The sequence below is a fragment of the Geospiza fortis genome, unplaced genomic scaffold, assembly GCF_000277835.1.
Source record: "Geospiza fortis unplaced genomic scaffold, GeoFor_1.0 scaffold200, whole genome shotgun sequence".
Lineage (NCBI taxonomy): Eukaryota > Metazoa > Chordata > Aves > Passeriformes > Thraupidae > Geospiza > Geospiza fortis.
In genome coordinates, this window is record NW_005054353.1 from 932,760 (window position 1) to 950,765 (window position 18,006).

The 18,006-nt window shown below is 34.8% G+C and overlaps 1 protein-coding gene across 1 annotated transcript in view; it reads left to right on the forward strand.

Moving 5' to 3' along the window:
* VPS13B (vacuolar protein sorting 13 homolog B) overlaps positions 1-18,006 on the forward strand; it is a 431,388-nt gene that overhangs the window by 83,625 nt on the left and 329,757 nt on the right. Inside the window, exon 17 of the mRNA XM_005423449.3 lies at positions 11,576-11,760. Coding sequence (XP_005423506.1) covers positions 11,576-11,760 — 185 coding nt within the window. The remainder of the gene's footprint in view (positions 1-11,575; positions 11,761-18,006) is intronic.

Genomic DNA, 18,006 nt, shown 5'->3' on the forward strand with positions numbered 1-18,006 from the left:
GCCAGCCAGCCCAAATCAAAGGCTGGTTATTACACAGAATTCTGAAGAAATGTACTTTAGTGTTGCAGTTGCTCTCTTACCTTTCACCTTTTTCTTTGCATCTTCTTTTTGAGGTAATGCCATGGGAGTTGATAGATTTAAAGCACTGTTTTAAGAATTTGTAGTCATTAAATAAAAGAACTTGAAAAAAAATAGCCTTTCATTCATTAGTACTTAGAGTAATTCTACAGGGAACTATATTGGATTATTCACCTTGTGTACCAAATAATCACCTTCACCAAATACTTCTTGAATAAGCTATATGCCTATATAGAATTGCTGGTTTTGTTTATCTTTTTATGTTTACCATCATTAAGCTCATGGAACATAGTCATGTTGCTGGCCAAGCTGTAGCATATCTCTTTTTGACTCTGCAGATGTTCACTCTCAAGTGGGTAGGCATCACTTCCACCTGAAGTGAGGTACCAGAAACCAGAGGTAAATTATGCACCTTTTCTTACAAGCAGATTAATGTGACACTCAGTTGAAGCTGATACCTGTGATAAATGGTGACTGCACACAGTTTATTATTTATCTTGACTCAAATAACCCAAATATAAAGGCTCAGATGTATATTCAGCTGTCCATAATACCTTAGCATTTTACTGCATCTGTGTTCATCTGTAGGTGGAAGAAACATACTGTCCTGTGTCCAGTATCATTTGTTTGCTGTATTCTCCTCATGCTTGTTCCCTCTATGACCTAGAGGTGTTTTTTCTTTTTCATAGGAATAGTCCTTCTATTAGACCAGGATCTCTTTGGTTGTGAGCTGAGTGCTTGTTTCCTTACACACAAACAATACGCATTCTCAGCATTTTTCCTCAATCACTTCTATCCAGTTGTTTATAGGTTTGTATTTTTAGTGCTCTTTCTTTAGCAATGCCTTTTAAAGGAAGTTAAAGTCACCTGTCAGGTGTACATACTGAGGAACAGCATTGAATGAATACTGAGGTACGGTGTTGAATCCATGTAGACATTTGGATCTCCATTTGGCCCTGTATATTTGGTAAAAATGTTCTGGTTTTAATCTTCTAAAGGACACCAGTTTATGAATTAGATTTTTTAGCATGGTGTGTTTTGGATGGGAATGTTAGAGGGCCATTTGAACAAACAACAAAAAAGAGAACAGATAAAGGCAGGCTCAAGTGGAATATGAAGCTCTTAAATAGAAAAATATAAGAATAAAACCTGTTTATCAGATTTGGAAATCATTATACCCGCTGTAGATACTTCTGACACCAATATAAGAAATGGAAAGGATTGTTAGTTCAGACACCAGTACAAAAATTGTGAATTCATTTTTCAGTTGATCAGATTTTTTTCTCATTATAATGTGTGTGGTTTTTATATAATTCTTTTCTTTGCTGATGTTTAACTAGTTTTTTCTTTGAGTTTAATGAGTGATTCCAAAGTGAACAGTTGAATAGAAGGAAATATTTGGTAAACACAATTAGAATATTTATTGGATAATAAAGAAATACCCATGGAGAATGAGATAATTAAGAACCTGACTTTCTTATTTTAAATGAGGCAATGGAAATGGGACTTATATAATGCCACTGACTTAGTCTTTTGCTCTGAAGGTGCCTGTATATCTTTGATTTTGCATACATGTTGGATTTGACTGTGCTTATATATAATACAAGAACATACCTTTTTGATGTTTTTTACTGACAATATGGTAATTACGTCTGTGTGTGTGATAATTTTGATGATTTGAAGACTCACTAGGGCTTGTGGAGTTTTTGATTAATTAAATAGAAGTTACGAGACACAGTGAATAGATCAAAACCGAACACAGGAAAACTATATCCCTAGAATCTGCTTCAAAGCTTGTATTATTTTTGAGGAATGAATGGTATAAAGTAATGGCAGAGTCAATACTTAAAGATGGTAAATTTAGATTTAACAATAATTGTAGTCTTTGAAGTATAAAGTATTATGCGTTTACTGAGATTTAATGTTTTGCTTTAAATAGCTTTTGATAGCCTTTAAAATTCTTTTGAGGTTGATACTTAATGAGGCCACAAAATAATAATTTTCAGGTCTTTGTAGTCTTTCTGCAGTTATGCAGTGTGTTCATGTGAACCATTAGCACACCTTGTCCATTCATGTCCTTGCTGTTGAAGACACCCTTGATCCATCCTTTGCTATATTAAAGGCTTTTCTGGTAGTCAGAAAAATGAAAGTTCCTTGTTTTCCCTGTGCTTCCCTGTTTCTAGAAACTTCTTTTTAATATTGTAAATTTTCTCTTAAAGGATAGTGGAATTAGCTTTTGAGGTACTGTAAGGGACAGAGTTAAGCCCTTTTATTTAGCAGCAAGGTTGGATTTAAAGGATCACTCTTCCAACCCCAACCATTGTGATTCACCTTTTTGGATTTGACAGAATTCAGATACAGAAGTACAGCTTTGTTTTTTTGGTTTTTTGGGTTTTTTTTAGTTTTGTGTATTTTGTTTGTGATATCTCTATTTAGGGCAACAGTTTTGTTCAAATACTTGTTTTGTTTTGCTAATGTGGACATGCAGCTTCTTATTGCTCTGACTAGCTATAAAAAATTGTTAGAATTTCAAGTAACCTTTTTTATCTCAGTGCAAATGTGTCCTTTTTTTTCTATCAAAATATTTTATCTATTTATGAAAGAAAATAAAGAACATGTGGAAGTTTTTAGTAGAAGAAATTCACATAAGCCCCCTAATCGTAACCCACTTACCTTTTTGGACAATTTTTTTTTTTTTACTGAGATCAGTTGTTACTGTTTACTTGAAGTTGGAGTTGTGTTCAGCTCTTAAATCTTTAGCAAGGAATTTGAAACTCTGTTAGTTCCAAAAAAGACCTTTGAACTGGGTTTGTCAGTGCAGTTCTCCTCACTGAGCCACCAGCATGTTTGAGCCCTTCTGGCTCCCTGTTTTACCTGCTAATGGCAACCAAATGGTTCTGTGTGGCAGATTTAGAGGATTGATTTAATGGCTGTTTCTGCTGCTTCTGGGATTGTGTGAAGGGGGAAAGAGGAGAGGGAAAGGGAGAGGATGGGGTTACTTCCCTAGACAGTAAAGCAGGCTGCACTGTGGGAAGCCAGTTCCCCAAACCCTGAACCACCCTGGTGGCTCCTGAGATTGGATACACTGTAGTATCCAAAGCAATGGTACTGGGTTTATAAAATCTATAAAAAAGAGTAATGCTTGCTTTGTTTTAGTAAACACAGATCTTTGTGGTTTGGAAGTTTATGGCCACTGGCAACTTTTACCTGATCACCTCTGGTGGTTTTGCTCATCTGCAGCTATTTAGTTACAGTACTGGCAAGTGTCAGCTGATTCCTTTTTGTCCCCCACCCACAACTAACATTTACCTACAAGATAAATGATAATGATGGCTGGCATTTAGTTTGGCATTGCTGCTTTTTCTCATAGGATCTTTTTCTCAGGAAAAGATACAAGACACAATTATAATGTAGGTGTAAAAGTTCTCTGCTTTTTACATGATTGATTCCCTTTGCACTACCTTAATTAAGCCAGTGCTTCCCTATTGAATGTCCCTGCTTCTTCCAGATTTGCTTCTGGCTTTTTTTTGTTTGTAATATATTTTGATTTTTGGCTGCTCTGATGAATACTGATTTTTCTCATGGTCTTTATATTTGGATTTTGTGGAACATAATGCAGCTGTCAAATCCCTTCCCTTATTCCCACTAACACTCACCATCAACAACAGGACGATTCCTAGATCCAAGTAAAAAAGTTAGACCTTCTTGCAGAAGTAAAGAAAGACTGAATGTTTAAAGTGTAAGTAGCTAAAAAAGGTCCTGAATTCACCCTGCGGGCATTCCATGATGAAAGTTTATTTTTTCCCCTTTTTTTTTTCAGATCTCTACCCTATACCTTGTAGAGTTCTGAAGATGCAGTACTTTAAAGATATAACTTTATGCTTACTATATATGATTTACACACATCAAAACATAAAATACACAAAGAAGACTGAAGTCTGCTTGTTATCTCCTCAGAGCAGGGAACTTGTAATTTTATTCTTTAATGTATTAAAAAATATATATTATGTCACTTTGATTATTTCTGGAGACAATTACTAACTAGTGCCTAGAAAAGTAGTTTTTGCAAAGAAAGAAATAGCAATTAGTGACTGATGTCCACTTGCAGTTTGATGGCAGTTCAAATCCCTAGCATCTGTCCCATTGATGAGCCAGTAGGCTGAATTTGATCTGAACATCCTAAATATTTCTCTAATGCAGCTACAGGTTTAAGATGTTCAACAGCCACTTGAGTTTATCTTGTGTCCAAAAATAAGACTGAAAACCCCCAATCCTTTGTTGGTATCAACAGATTTTTAGTTCAGATCTATTGCATTTTGAGGCACATAGTCAATGACCAAGCTAGAAGTAATCATAGACTGCTTTCTTGTCTGCTTTCTGAAACATTTAATCCACAGGTAGAAAGACTCATCAGAAGCTGTGTAAGGCTCAAATCATGTTGGAGGAAATTAGAACTTTCCTACCTTCACATTCAGGTGTTTGTTTTTTCTTGCACACTTTCTTCTTGTGCTGTCTCATAGCACAGGTCACTGTTTCTCACTTATTGCTGCATTACAAACCATTATTATTATTTGCATGTAGCAATCATAATTTTTAATCTAATGATCATAACTTTAATGACCAGATGATACAAAATGATTGGTTATTTTAAAAACAACCCAAGTTTAGAGCTTCTAACATGTCCAGAGTTGTGCATTCTTTGCTTAAAAGGGATTTTTTTCAAGATTTTTTTCCTTTTAGAAATTTTTTGATTTCATAGTTTTTGTTCTTGTAATATGCATTCATTTTTGCTGTGCTGTATAAAGCTGAATTTTATTGTTCCATTAAAACACACACTGTGTTGAGAATTGAGAATGGATAGCCTCTGTTCATTTTCTAAGCCATATTTAAGTTTGTACTCTGCCTGTATTGTTTTGTTTTCACAATTGTTTCAAGGAAATCTGTGGGAGTTTTTTTGAAGTTTGCATGTGACTGAACACTTTAAAAAATGTCTTCATCACTGACAACTTATATTTCAGAATTTATGTTAAAAATCTATGCAGAAGTCCATTTTGAAATTATAGCATATTTCTCTTCTAATCCCATATCTAAAATTTTCAGAAATATCAAATTAATGTTTTGATTTACTGAAAAAAAAATTGGTGAACATTGAAGTTCATTGGTCTCTCCCTTGTAATAAATTGTGTGATTAACAGTGTTTCCTACAGCAGCCAAGGCAGCTGCAGCTCCTGAAAATTCCTCTATGTCAGAGATGATGTCAGATACCAGGCAGCCTTTAGTGAAGACTGTAGAAGAGCACAAGTTGCAGACATCAGTCTTGGAGGTGTTTTTGGAATGAAGTGTTCTAAAGCAAGTTTAATTGTTTGGGGTTTTTTTGGTAGTAACTAACTTGGTTCTCTAGCAAGTTGCTCTCTGAAGACTGAAAATTGTGTTAGTATATGTGGACATGAGATATGGTTGTGTTTTTTTGTGAATAGTGACTTCATTTTGGCATTTCAACCAGTAATACTTCCATTTCCCTTCCTACATGTACCTGTAGAGGTTTGATATTTGTCATTAAGGAGCTAGAATTGTTTCCTTTACAATAATAATAATAGTTTCTTAAATGTTAAGAAAAAGGATCAAAATTTTTGTTTTTGAAAATTAGATATCAAACATCAGATTAAGTGTAAATACAGATTTGTTGTAGGTATGTAGATGAAGCATTTGCTCATGTGTTATAAAAACAGTGTGCACTTTCTGGTTGCCCAAGAGGAAAGGTGTGCAAATGCTGACTGAAATTATTTGGGCATTTAAATTACATTCAGGTTCTTGTAAGGCACAATTGCTAGGTTCTAGTAGCAGGTTACCAGTTTTGTTATTTTGGAAAAAATGAACTAATCGTGTTTTACTGTACAGGATATGAGTAATAACAAAAATCAAATTTTTTCAAACATTTTGCAGGTTCCAGCTTTGCAGTTGGGGACTTTGTATAAACCTCTGGACCCAGCTGTTCACCACTATATTCTTTCAATCACTCTGAGGTGTTGATTTTACAAGAATGAGTTGCTGTTTCTAAAGTCTACAAACTGAAAATATTTCATAACGGGCCTGTGAACTTACATGGATTGGTTATATTCATGTCTATGCATGCTGTATAATAAGGACCAATTCATGTTTTTGTTCAAAAACAGCAAAGAAAACTATTTTCTTTAATGGTACTCCAGATTTATTAAAATATTTCAGCAAGTCTGTATTACAGTTTGTCAGCAAACTGGCTACAACCAAAGAGTATTTAAAAATCATTTAATTAGGACAGATTCATTTTCACTCCATGCCACTACACAGCAAGACTTGCTTGTTCATATTTCTTTAAATTTATTCTGGAACTTGTCCAAGTTCAGCTTTAATGAGTAGCCTATCCTGCTAGTTAGGATTTATTTTCCCCTAGAGAAGAGTGTTTGAATTGGTAGTTTTTTAACCTGTTCAGTTAAATGAACATATGTTCAGAACTGCATCTTAACTCTTGAGTGTAAAGACTTGAGAAATAATTATTCGTATTGTTGTTGCAGTTCCAAAATGCAGTTTAAGTAGTGTTTTTAGACCCAAACTATGTGCCACAACTTTTTTAATAAGGTGAAGAGTTTTGATATGAAGTTGCTTAATGCAAATTTAATGATACAGTATAGAATCACAGATCTGATTTGGTTTACTGAAAAAAATTATTTGTACTTGTATTTTCACTTATTACTTGGGTGAGAATAAGAGAATATATCTCTTGGGTCATAAAACTTGATTAAATATAGCTCAATACCTTATTAGTGATGTATTTTCCGTATTAACAGGTGCAGGATGGTGGCAAACTTACATTTTAAGATCTTTAAAATGCATTATTTGTGTTTCAAAACTATTATAATAAATCCTGAATTATAATTGTACTTTCATCACTAGCCGGGTCTAGTTAAAATTTCCTTTAAGGAACATTTGCTGCACACATGGTAAAATGCTTCCCCCTGCCTTGATTTTTTTTTCTATAAAAAAGGATTTATTTTCAACTTCCCATTCCTCCAAATGTATCTGAAAAGGACCAGAAGACTTTATTCCTATGGGATTGTTAAAGTACAGTAAGTGTAGAATTTGCATATTGTTAAAAAAGATTCATATGCTGTTACTACTCCTAAGGGACAATTTTATGTGAAACTTTTAAGTTTTGAATGTAGCATAGGTCAGTACAGTAGCTGTAATATATATTAGTTGAATAGTCAGACTTCTAAAGAAAAATCTTTTGCGTTGCTATATTGTGTGCTGTGCTTGTCCCAGCTCTTCAGATTCCCTCTGAAATACATTGATTTGTTAATAAAAATATGTTTAGATGACTTATTGTCAAGTCATGTTCATTCTGAAGTTTGCTGAAAAATGTTTTCTACCTTCTTGCTTCCTTCCCAATTTAACATTAGGAAATGCATATTTTGAAATATTTAAACACTTTGTTCTGAAATACTTAGTTGTAATCCTGCAAAATAGTATTCAGAAATAAGGGGGAAAATAGAGAAAATGTTGTTTAAAAGGATAACAAAAGGAAAAAATACCAGAAAAGAAAAATGTAACAGTGCACTTCCATACAGAGATAAATAATAAAGGATTACAGCACATGACTTAAAAAAAAAGGAATACCAGGAAACAATCTGATGTCACTATGCATTACATTTCTTTCTAGGTAATGCAAGCTAAAGCTTTCCTAAAATGCATAGCTAGTTTTCCAGCTCCAGCTCTGTGTAAAAGAAATGGATTATGCTGTCTATGTAATATTAAATTTCAAAATAAATTAATTATTTTGTATACCATTTTGTTTCACAGGAATGGATTTTCTTTTTCATTTTTTTGCCTTTTATACTCCTTTAGTCATGCACACCTGTTTTGCTTGAATTGATAAATTACTGAGCTTGGATTTGAACTCTAGGAAATTTCAGGAAAAAAAGTTCAAATTCTAACTTGGGATGAACATCAGAAAAGATTTCAGAATTGCGGTCTCCACCTGTGCTTTTCATGGTACCCAGAGCTTTTCTTTGGGTGGCTACAGGCATATGTGTGTACATTTGCACAGAGCATTTCTTGTGTATCTGAGGAGCTGGAATGGGACACGTGTTTTATGTAATTGTATCCACAAGGCAGTGATCATGTGTCCTCTTGTGCATTTGTGTGGTAGTAATGATCAGAATATCTTCCAGGCTCTTTATTCCTTTTGGGTGTCTGAGTCCAAGTGTTTTTCTTTACTGGTGGTTTTTCTGTCTTGTTTTGTTTTTTTAAACCAGGCAGCATCTCTCTTTATGTGCTTGACTTAATACTGGTATTATTTTCAGTTTTTGTTTCATCTTTCCTTAAAGTAGTTCTAATTTTCAGAATAGGTGGTTTTCTAATGTTTAGAAAAATGGTTTTTTTAAATGGATTTTTTTACACCAGCTAAATTCAAATGTGTTTGGATACGTTATTTTCTATGATTTGTACTTTTTATGAGAACAGCATTTTCAGGAAAGGTTTGCAGTGTGTTTAAACTTAAAACTGAAACAGGAAGAGCTTCAGGAGTTTTGTACAGATATTTTTTACCCTTTTGGTGACCTGCTGTGCTTCAGTTGATAGAAGTGAGCCTGGAATGGGGTCTGATTGTATACTTGGCTGTCAGCAGATGAGGCAGGTGGGAGATGCAGAGTGCCCCACATAACTTCTTTGTTTTAGCTAGCTGTTTGGTGTTTGTGACTCCTATTAGAACAAACAAACAAAACAAAAAAACCCAAACAAACAAAACAAAACAAAACCCAAAAAAACCCCCAAAAAACCAAACAAGGCTTAATATAAGATGTGTTCTTTAAAGACCTGTAATGAGTTTTGATTTTTCTAGCACCAAAGGCTGTACCTATAGGTAGATTCAGACTTCAAAGATGGATAGGTTTATTCAAATAGGAGACCGCTCTTTTTGTGGAGGTGTTGTGGAGCATGGTCTGTGTTCATATGAAAGAAATTTCTACTACCAAACACAAGGCTGAGTTCTTCCATATAAACATGAAATGTTTTTCCTTCGTTCGTGGTTTTTTCTGCAAATGGCATTTGAAGCTGGCAGCATAATTGTGTCATTAGCTTCAAATGAGTTGCAAATCAGAGGCAGTCTTGTTTCTGGTTTCCTCCCCCTTCTCAGCATTTTTGAGACAGGTAATCCTGATTCCAAGCTTTATGAGGTTGGAAAACCTCATTCTAAACAATACTGATTGCTATTGCAGAAGGTTACAACATCTGTTTTTGTTTGTTCTTTGTCCTTCATCTGTATTTACATCAATTTCTGAAAATCTTTCATGAGTATCTTCTTTCATAAGAATCAGTTTTTATTTTCATATTAAAATAGTGAGGAGCGATGGGTATTGTGGATAGGCTTTATGTGACACTTTGATCTGTGGTGCGGACATCCACAGCTGAGAAGTGTTGTAATGTCCCTTTATAAGCAGTGGGCAGAAACAGTGACCTGCAGAGACATTAAATTTGTAATACTCACATCTTGAAGGAATGGATATCTGTCTGCTGTGTCTACAAGTGCTGTTATATTTTGATTTACCTAAAAGGTTCTAGACCACCGTGTTAGGTGTGGATATTTGTTTTTACTGTAGGTATCTAACACTGAGCCTAATTCCTCTTGGTCCAGAGAAGATGGTTTTCACTTACCAGCTCTTTGCTGGTATTGACAAGGAATTAAAGGAAGGAGCTCTGTTTAGGACTTGAGGCGAATGCTTGTATGGCCAAGTCTAAATTGAAATAGATGACATTATATTTAGCTGTACCACCGTGTAAACACAGTGGTTGAGAGATGTCTTCAGGTGTTCAGAATGCTTATTTCTAAACCATGCTTCATAAGTTGCATCTGCAACTTATGGGCCAGAAGTGTTAGCAGCAGAATATTTTATTTCTCTTCTTCATCTTGAGATAGTGATCCTGGTCTGAGAAGTGATGTCGTATTTTTCTCTTCACAGTTGTCTTGGTGAAGGCCCACTCTCACAATCAGATGCAGAATATTCAAGAAGTCTACTCCTTATTACCAGAATTTTGTGTCATTTCATGCTGCTGAAGGTTTTAGAATTTGAGCATCATAAATTGCCTGCTTCTTAATTCATGGAGCCTCCTGCAGAGTCTCTACTGCCAGTACCATCTCACATATGTTAGGTCTCGCAGCTGCTAGCATTTTCTTTTGGGCCTATATAGGTGATGTGGTGTATTATGGCTGCTTCTGAGAGTTCCTTGGAAGGTTTTGATTTTGCTGATCTGAAGAGTCATTGAATGTCTGCACATCTTTACATTTTCAGTCCCTGAGCATTTCAGTAAGCATGTTTTTCTTCAGGGCCAGTGGATTTTGTGTGCAGTTTCAGCAACTTTGCCTCATTTGAGGCTCTGATTCCCAGTGGAACATTTACCTACTATTGATTTTAAGGGGCTTTAAACATGTCCCTAAAATTTTCTAATGGAGGAGATGCTCCAGAATGAGAATGAGCTAGTACATGGATCAGTATTTAAATTTCATGGAATCATAGAATGGTTAAGATTTGGTGCAACCTTAAAGATCATCTAGTTCCAGCCCTCGTGCCATGTAGGACATTAGAGAAAATAATGCTAAATAGGAGAAAAAGTACATTTCAGTGGTGGAGTGGGAGGTGATTAGGGCAAGAATGATAATGTTAAAAACATGATACAGGAAAAGGCTCCAAACTGAGAGGGCTAAAGAACCTTTATAGTTTTTGTTGAATGTAGCAAATCAATCTGTTGCTTGATTTCTGGTAATAGTGTGTAAATTAGGAAGAAGTAAATTACTGACTTAGCTATAGTTTTTGTAAAGCATTCTTGTTGATGGTGGATTATATTGTCACAAAGGAATTTATTTCCCAAACAAAAGTCCTTTACTTTGCCCTGTTGAATGCCTGTCTCCTCCTGTTGCTCCTCCCCAGTTAAAAGATAAGACATTGAAAAAAATTGTATAATCACTTAATGAGCTCTGTTAGCAAAATACAGAATGTGGGCTTGTTTGTATTTTGATGTAGGAATATTGCCTGTATGTTTTTTGGGTCACTAGCCATATGTCATTTAGTGATGCACTGTAAGCTTTGTAAATAAAAAGATCTGGAACATTCAGCTTTTGAACAGGTGTTTTTAGTATCTGCATAATTTTGAGTAGCTCTTCTTTTGATGGGAGCACATGGAATTGCTTTCATTTAATATTTTCAACTCAAGGGATAATTAGATAAAAAGATAAGTTTTTTTCTCTCACATTCTGGAGAGAGATATAAAGTTAAATCATGTAATGATTCCTATTTAGGTTTCATTTCAGAATAAGTAGAATCAGCTCTGATCTAAGAAATCTAATAAGCACACAGTTCCAACATTACAAACTAACTGCTTGTACTCTAATATTCTGTGACTAAGTTTTAAAATGGTTATTTTTATGTGCCAGAGTAATGATTTTCCATTTTTCTTTTTTTTTAAACAGGACCAAGCGAGCTCATGTCCCACTAACAGAATGCATTTTTGAGCTCCCTAATTTGACAGTTCAAGCAACTAGAGCTCAAACCCTTCTGCTTCAAACTATTTATCAGAGCTGGTGTCATCCTGTTGGAAATGTCAGTTCAGTGGTGGTAAACGAAGCTTTACTGAATGAGGTTTTCCAAACTTCAGGTAAATATGTGATGCTTTTGGTTGTTTATTGTGGTACAGAGCACTGCTAATGAGTGTCCATACAGCTATATCCTTTAAATCCAGTTTTTTACTTATAGCAGCTAACAGGCAGAAATTTTTTTGTGTATATGGGTATTTATAGCTTATATTTAAAATCCAGGATGTAAGCTAAGCCCATCAGCTTCACTCCTTGGCACCAATTTCTGGATGCATTTAATTTTCCCATACAGGATAATTTTTCCATGCTTCCCTCATCTGAAATATCCACTTTTGCTACCTTATACGGTACAATGTTGTTACTTCAGGATCATTCAGAGGTGAAACTGGATTATTAAGGGCTTTATTAATCAATGGCATACATTGAATTCTTTAGAAGGGCTGCAGATGTTTCTCATTATTTCATAAATAAATGTTACTTAACTGTTGTGAAATTGCTGAAGATATGCAAGTGTTGGTGATGATTACATGCATAATGAAAGTTGTTATCTGTCATAGTTTTACAAAACACCCATAGATTTTGGGAATAAATAAAGGATTTTGACCAGTGTACAGAGGAAGCCAGAGTTTTCAAGTAATCCAGAAAATGTGGAGTTTTTAAAAAATTTTTATGCAGGCTAGAATAATTTAGAGCTGTTATTGTTTATTTGCTGCAAATAAACCCATAACAAGAATAACAATTATTTTGGAATATACAGGATTGCCAATCGTGGAGAATGTATTAAGAGAATGATTTAGGTGCAGAAAATCATTATTTGAAGCAGAGTGGTGGATTAGACCACTGGAATTCTCTCAGCTCTGTATGTCTTGATCTTTTCCGTTTTTCTTTTTCACTCCTCCTGTTTGTTGAAGTTAAATCTGTGTTAATCTATTGTTGCAAAAGAACTGTTGTATTTTTGTGCAACCCTTGGAATAAGTGTTTAAAGTGATTGGGTTTTTCTTTCATGAAAGTCACTTTTATCTTTATTCCTTCAATCTGTGTGGGTCACTTAAGAATGGGATTGTGACGTCCTGATACTCGTAAAGGTAGTAGGTTTACAATCTATACCACAGAACAATCTGAAAATACAGTTGTTTGATCACTTCAGATGGTCTTAGGGTTTGCACAGTTTCAAACTAACCTGTTCTATTATTTAACATGTTTCAGTCCATCAATGCAATGAACTGTGAAACAACTCTGCTAACAGTATCTGTACAGAATAGAAATCTGGAGCACACATTTTAAGTACTTCAAATAAAGAAAATGAACAATATAATGCAGTTATTTTGATCTTCTCTTGTTCATGGCTTAACGCTTCACCTGGTAAATTTTACACTTCTGTAGTTGTGTTTGGCATTAACTAGACTGAAGGCAGCTTTGTGTTCAAGGCTATGAAATGATTGCTGTCAATCCTTTTGTCTGAATTTTTGGCTTGGTTGATTCTGTAATCCTCCTACGTTCATTTGAATACTGTTGTATTCAATTTAATATCATGCCTTGTTGAAAGTCATCCTTGTAATTAGGATCAGCTTCCACTTTAACAGTAACATGTATGTGTATAAGCCTCTAAAAATACTTGATTGTATTTTCACAGGGAAGTTGAAATTTCAAATTTTCTTTTGTAATTTTTCTTCTTTTTTTTTTTAAATGAAGTAGCTATGAGGATAATGCAGTCAGTAAGGAACTTACCAGTAAACAAGGCACATCTGTTAAACACTACATTCAGCTTAGTTTCTCCAACATAAAACAAAAGCTGCTGTATGTTTTACTGGGGAGTTCTTGTGTTGAGTTCCTGCCTGCTGCTGCATGTCCCAGTGCTCTTTTAGGCTGGCACAGAGTGGCCTTACAGGGCTCATGTGTTGGGCCTGACGAGGTATTTGGGCTCCCCCTCCTGCCATTGTGTCTTTGAGAATCTTTGTGGGTGAACAGATGAGCTTTTCTTGTGTAACCTAAACTCTCAAGGAAAAGATTGCCTTTTTCCCATGGTATTGCGTTTTCCATCTGAGCACAACTTGGTTTTGGCTATGCACAGAAGTAATAGTTTAAGAAAATAGGTTTCCATCTCCATGTTGTTGTGGATTAATATTTCTTTGATTAATTTTCTACAAGTAATGCAAGTATAAATGCTTGTTTTTAAATTGCTCTTTACTGTCCTTCCTTTTCTTTTTCTGACTCTATTTATACTAAATTATAGTGTTCTTGCAGGAAAAAGCAACAATATACTCAAAGATTCCCTTACCTTCACTTTATTCTATTTTTCAGGCAATCCTTTTCTTGAAATTAATTGATTACATTCTGCTGTTTCAAAGAATCATAAACTATGTGTTTCGTGAATGCAACAGCCCAAATTTTCTTCTGTGTTTACATTTTCAAAATTCTAAAAGCCATCTTTCTAACTAATTAGAAATATAGCAGGACAAACAGCGATGTCTCTATCCAGATTTTTTCCCTGTTAAAAGTGAATAAAAAAGCCCTCCCTATACATGACATTATTCTGAAATTAAAGAAAGGCTTATGTATTTCGTCTTGTATTTGTAATGGTCTGCTGTTATCCCGAGATTTCCAGCAAATCTGACTGCTATAGTCAGTTCACAGGATTTTATACGTTCTTGATACTCAGTGTAACATCATGCTTGTTTTGTGATTTGTGAATGAAATGTGTCCTCCTATGGAAGTGGTCTAGGCATTAGCTACACACCCAGATCTGTTCTAGCGTCTGTTTCACTGATATACCGTGACTTGAAAGTTTTCTTCTCTAGGTAGCTCCTCATACATAGCTAGTCTCAAATGTGTTTGCCATTTGTTTACATAGCCTACAACTTTCTCAGCTGCTTATGTCTGTATTGCTGCTTTTTGTGTGTGATTGAAGGGTATTATTGGACAGAAACAGTTGTTGCTGAGCTCTTTGTCTTTGTTGGGGCTTTGTGCCAGATGCTGTTGAGAGTGTTTGGCTTCCTTAATACAACAGTTCAGTATTACTGAACTCAGAAGTGGTACCCCAACCCTTTGTAACCTCTCAGCCAAGATCTTTTTCAGCAGTCATTGTGCTATGGCTTTTAGTTATATGCTTTTTCCAACACAGCCATCTCTTCCAGTTTTGTCGCTGAAACTTATAATATGGGCTTTAAATATGGGCTAAGATATTCTATAGGAGAGGGACAGATAATATAGGGGAAAATAGAAATAAGAAATGTAAAGGAAGAAAAACAGGAGAAACAGGATCACCTAATAAAAAGGGAAGAGAGCAGCAGAGGAATACAAAACAAGAAGCAGGTAGAAAGAGTTAAAGTAGAAAAGCAGTAGAAGTTAAGAAAACCAAAAATTAATAGGAAGACAAGTACAGATGCATGAGTTGCAAGAGAGGGGGAAACCTTTGGGAGGAATACATGACTATTGGCCCTTTCACCTGCTGTGGAGAGGCTCACAAGGTACAAAGGCCCCTTTGGGAATCTGTTTGTTAGGTAATGGCTGAAAGACCTATGGATCTGGTTTAAAAAGGGAGCGCTGCACTGTGTGTTTCCACAAACATCTGAACAGAGTTTATTGCCAGTATCTGGAGTTCTGTCCTAAATTTTCACCTGGAGCAGAAATTTTATCCTGCTCCAAAACTTCTTTCAAAGGCTATTGAGGCTGAAGTAGGTCTAGGGATTCAAAGCAACCTCTCTGAGGTCTGGGTTCTACAAATTCTTTTTTGTAATAGATTAATGGAATACCAGAAAGGGAAGATTGCTTGAAGATTAGCACTCTTGTCCCCCATCTACTTTTCTCCCCTTGTTCTTCAGAAACCTTTTCCTACTAGGAGAAAGACACTTTACCCAAATATTCCCTAGTTTGATATTAGATTGTTGTCTTCATTAGATCACCTGAGAGTTTATTTTTTAATTAACTTGCCCAAAGGCAAGCTGTCTGAAAAAAAATAATTAAAAATCTGAAGTCTCAAAAGCAAGTGGTGTGTGTTTGGTATCTGACAGAATTTAAAAATGAAGTGCCTGTTCTACTTAAAATTTATATTTGTCATACATATTAGGAAGGTCTCTTATTGTAAAACTTGCAGTAAAAGATGTGTGATTGACTGTGATTGACTGAGCATAGCACTTGTGGAGGACAGATAAAATGAGTATGTCAGGCAAGATGTATGATTTTTGCTCTAGACATTTTTATAAGCATGTTTAATATTGTGTCTGTCTTAGCTTGAGATGATTTAATTCTGCTAAGAGCAATTTTTAATTATAAATTAATTATAAATTATATGGAATTTAATGAAACTTCTGAAAGCCTTCAACTCCCTTCATTGCATTTACACCTTTTGTAATCCATGAATTTAAATGTCTAGTTGGGAAAAGTTCTTTTTAGGATTTTTAGAAGTCAAGATAGATTAAAAAAGAGAGATAATATAAACAGTTAAACTTACTACTTGAACGAGTAGGTATTATCATTTAAGTACAAGATTGATACATACTGCCTGAAACAGTTATGCAAGAACAAAAAGTGTAGAAAACTTAAGATAGATGGGAATACTAGTGACAAAATGCAGCATAACAAACAGAAACTAAAACAGCTGCAAACAGCTTTTTGCTCTTTTTCATGGGTCAAGAAAAAGCATTACTAACTTTTTAATGCATTACATTTAAAATAAAAAAAGCACAAAAGCAGTCTTCAATCCACATGAAACTCTTTGGAAATATATGTTTTGGTTTAACTTTATAATCCTTTTGGTATACAAGCACAACAGCATGTTACATGTCAGTTAAATAGTGTGAGATCTTATGCTTGTTGAACATCCTGATTCTGCATTTCAGTCACTATAAATGTGGAAACAAATATGAATTTGAAGTAGTGTTTTCTACCTTATTGCATGTATAGATTTAATATTATTGAAATTATTAATATACAATTTAAAAAATAAAAGTGTGCAAAATAGCAAAACATTAGGAAAACAGCATTAGTTAAGATCTTTCAAAGGTTGAGCATGATTAATCCTATAGAGTAATTGTACTCTATATTTTTTCCATTATTTGTTAGTAAGTACCTGAAACACTCTGTTTCTAACCATTTCAGCTTGCCAAGAAAATACGTACACAGTCACACATGGCTTTAGTTTACTCTGGAAAACTGGAACTTGCTACCACTTTTTCCTTGTCCTGTTCAGGTAGTTCATTATTTTGTTGACAGTTCGGTTCCATTAATCTGGTATTTTTGGGAAAATTGCTTGCAGACCTTACATTTCTCTACTGAAGGTGATCAAATAGGCATTGAATCCCTCATGTAAATGATGTCTTAAAGTTAAAATAAAATCTATTTTCCAGAAAGTAACTGTAAAACTATTTTATGCAAGATTTCATGTGGGATACCTTAATGGTTGAATAATAAATTTTACCTCATAAAAATGAAATTCAATAATACAGTAGCTTTCTCAGCGCAGTAGCATCTGGTTGAATCTCATGAGAGCCAATATTTTCCAACTCATTAGGATCATGTCGTTCTGTATGTCGTCAACATTGACTTAGCCAAGCTACCTTTACTTACATAACCGCCAAACTATTAAATAGGTCTCTTGTGGAGTGAAGTCAAATATTCCTCTTATTTTGCTTTTGCCTTGGAAGAAGAAAAGAAAATGTACATGCTGTAACATTTAAACATCTGGTCTAAACCACATCAGGGTAACAGTGAGGAAAGTAACAGGATTCAGTATTCTTCCCAGGTGTACATATAAAAAAGGGTTGTGGAGCTGCTGCATAGTTCTTTTAACCACTTAGGAAAAAGACTAAAATAAGTGACTTGCCTTTCTAATACCCCTGTTTTTAAAACTACTTTTTTCCTCTTGCCTGCTCCCTTGCCACCGGTCTCCAAAACACAAAAGCCAGCCAAAGACCAACATTTCAGAGTTTAGAGATAATACAGGTTGTTCAACTCTAACTTCCTTGAAACATACTGGCTTTTAATCTCTGTTCCATATAACATGGACAAATTTTCATTCATTTGGAGGGGCATGAATTGAAATTTCTGTCTAAAATAGAAGTGTAAGAGTGTATTCTCCTAGTTACTTGGGAGTGGCAGGACACAGCTATATGAAACTTGCACAGTATAAACAGTTTACTGTCTTGTGTGGATGATTACCCACATGTGTCCTCATCCTTCATGTAGGCCCAGAATGCAGTATGTAAATAGTATTGTTTTTATATGTTGTTGCATTTCCGTGAAACTCTGGTAGATTATCAACTCTATTTTCAGATGGAAAAACAGCATGGATAAGCAACCTAAGAACTTGA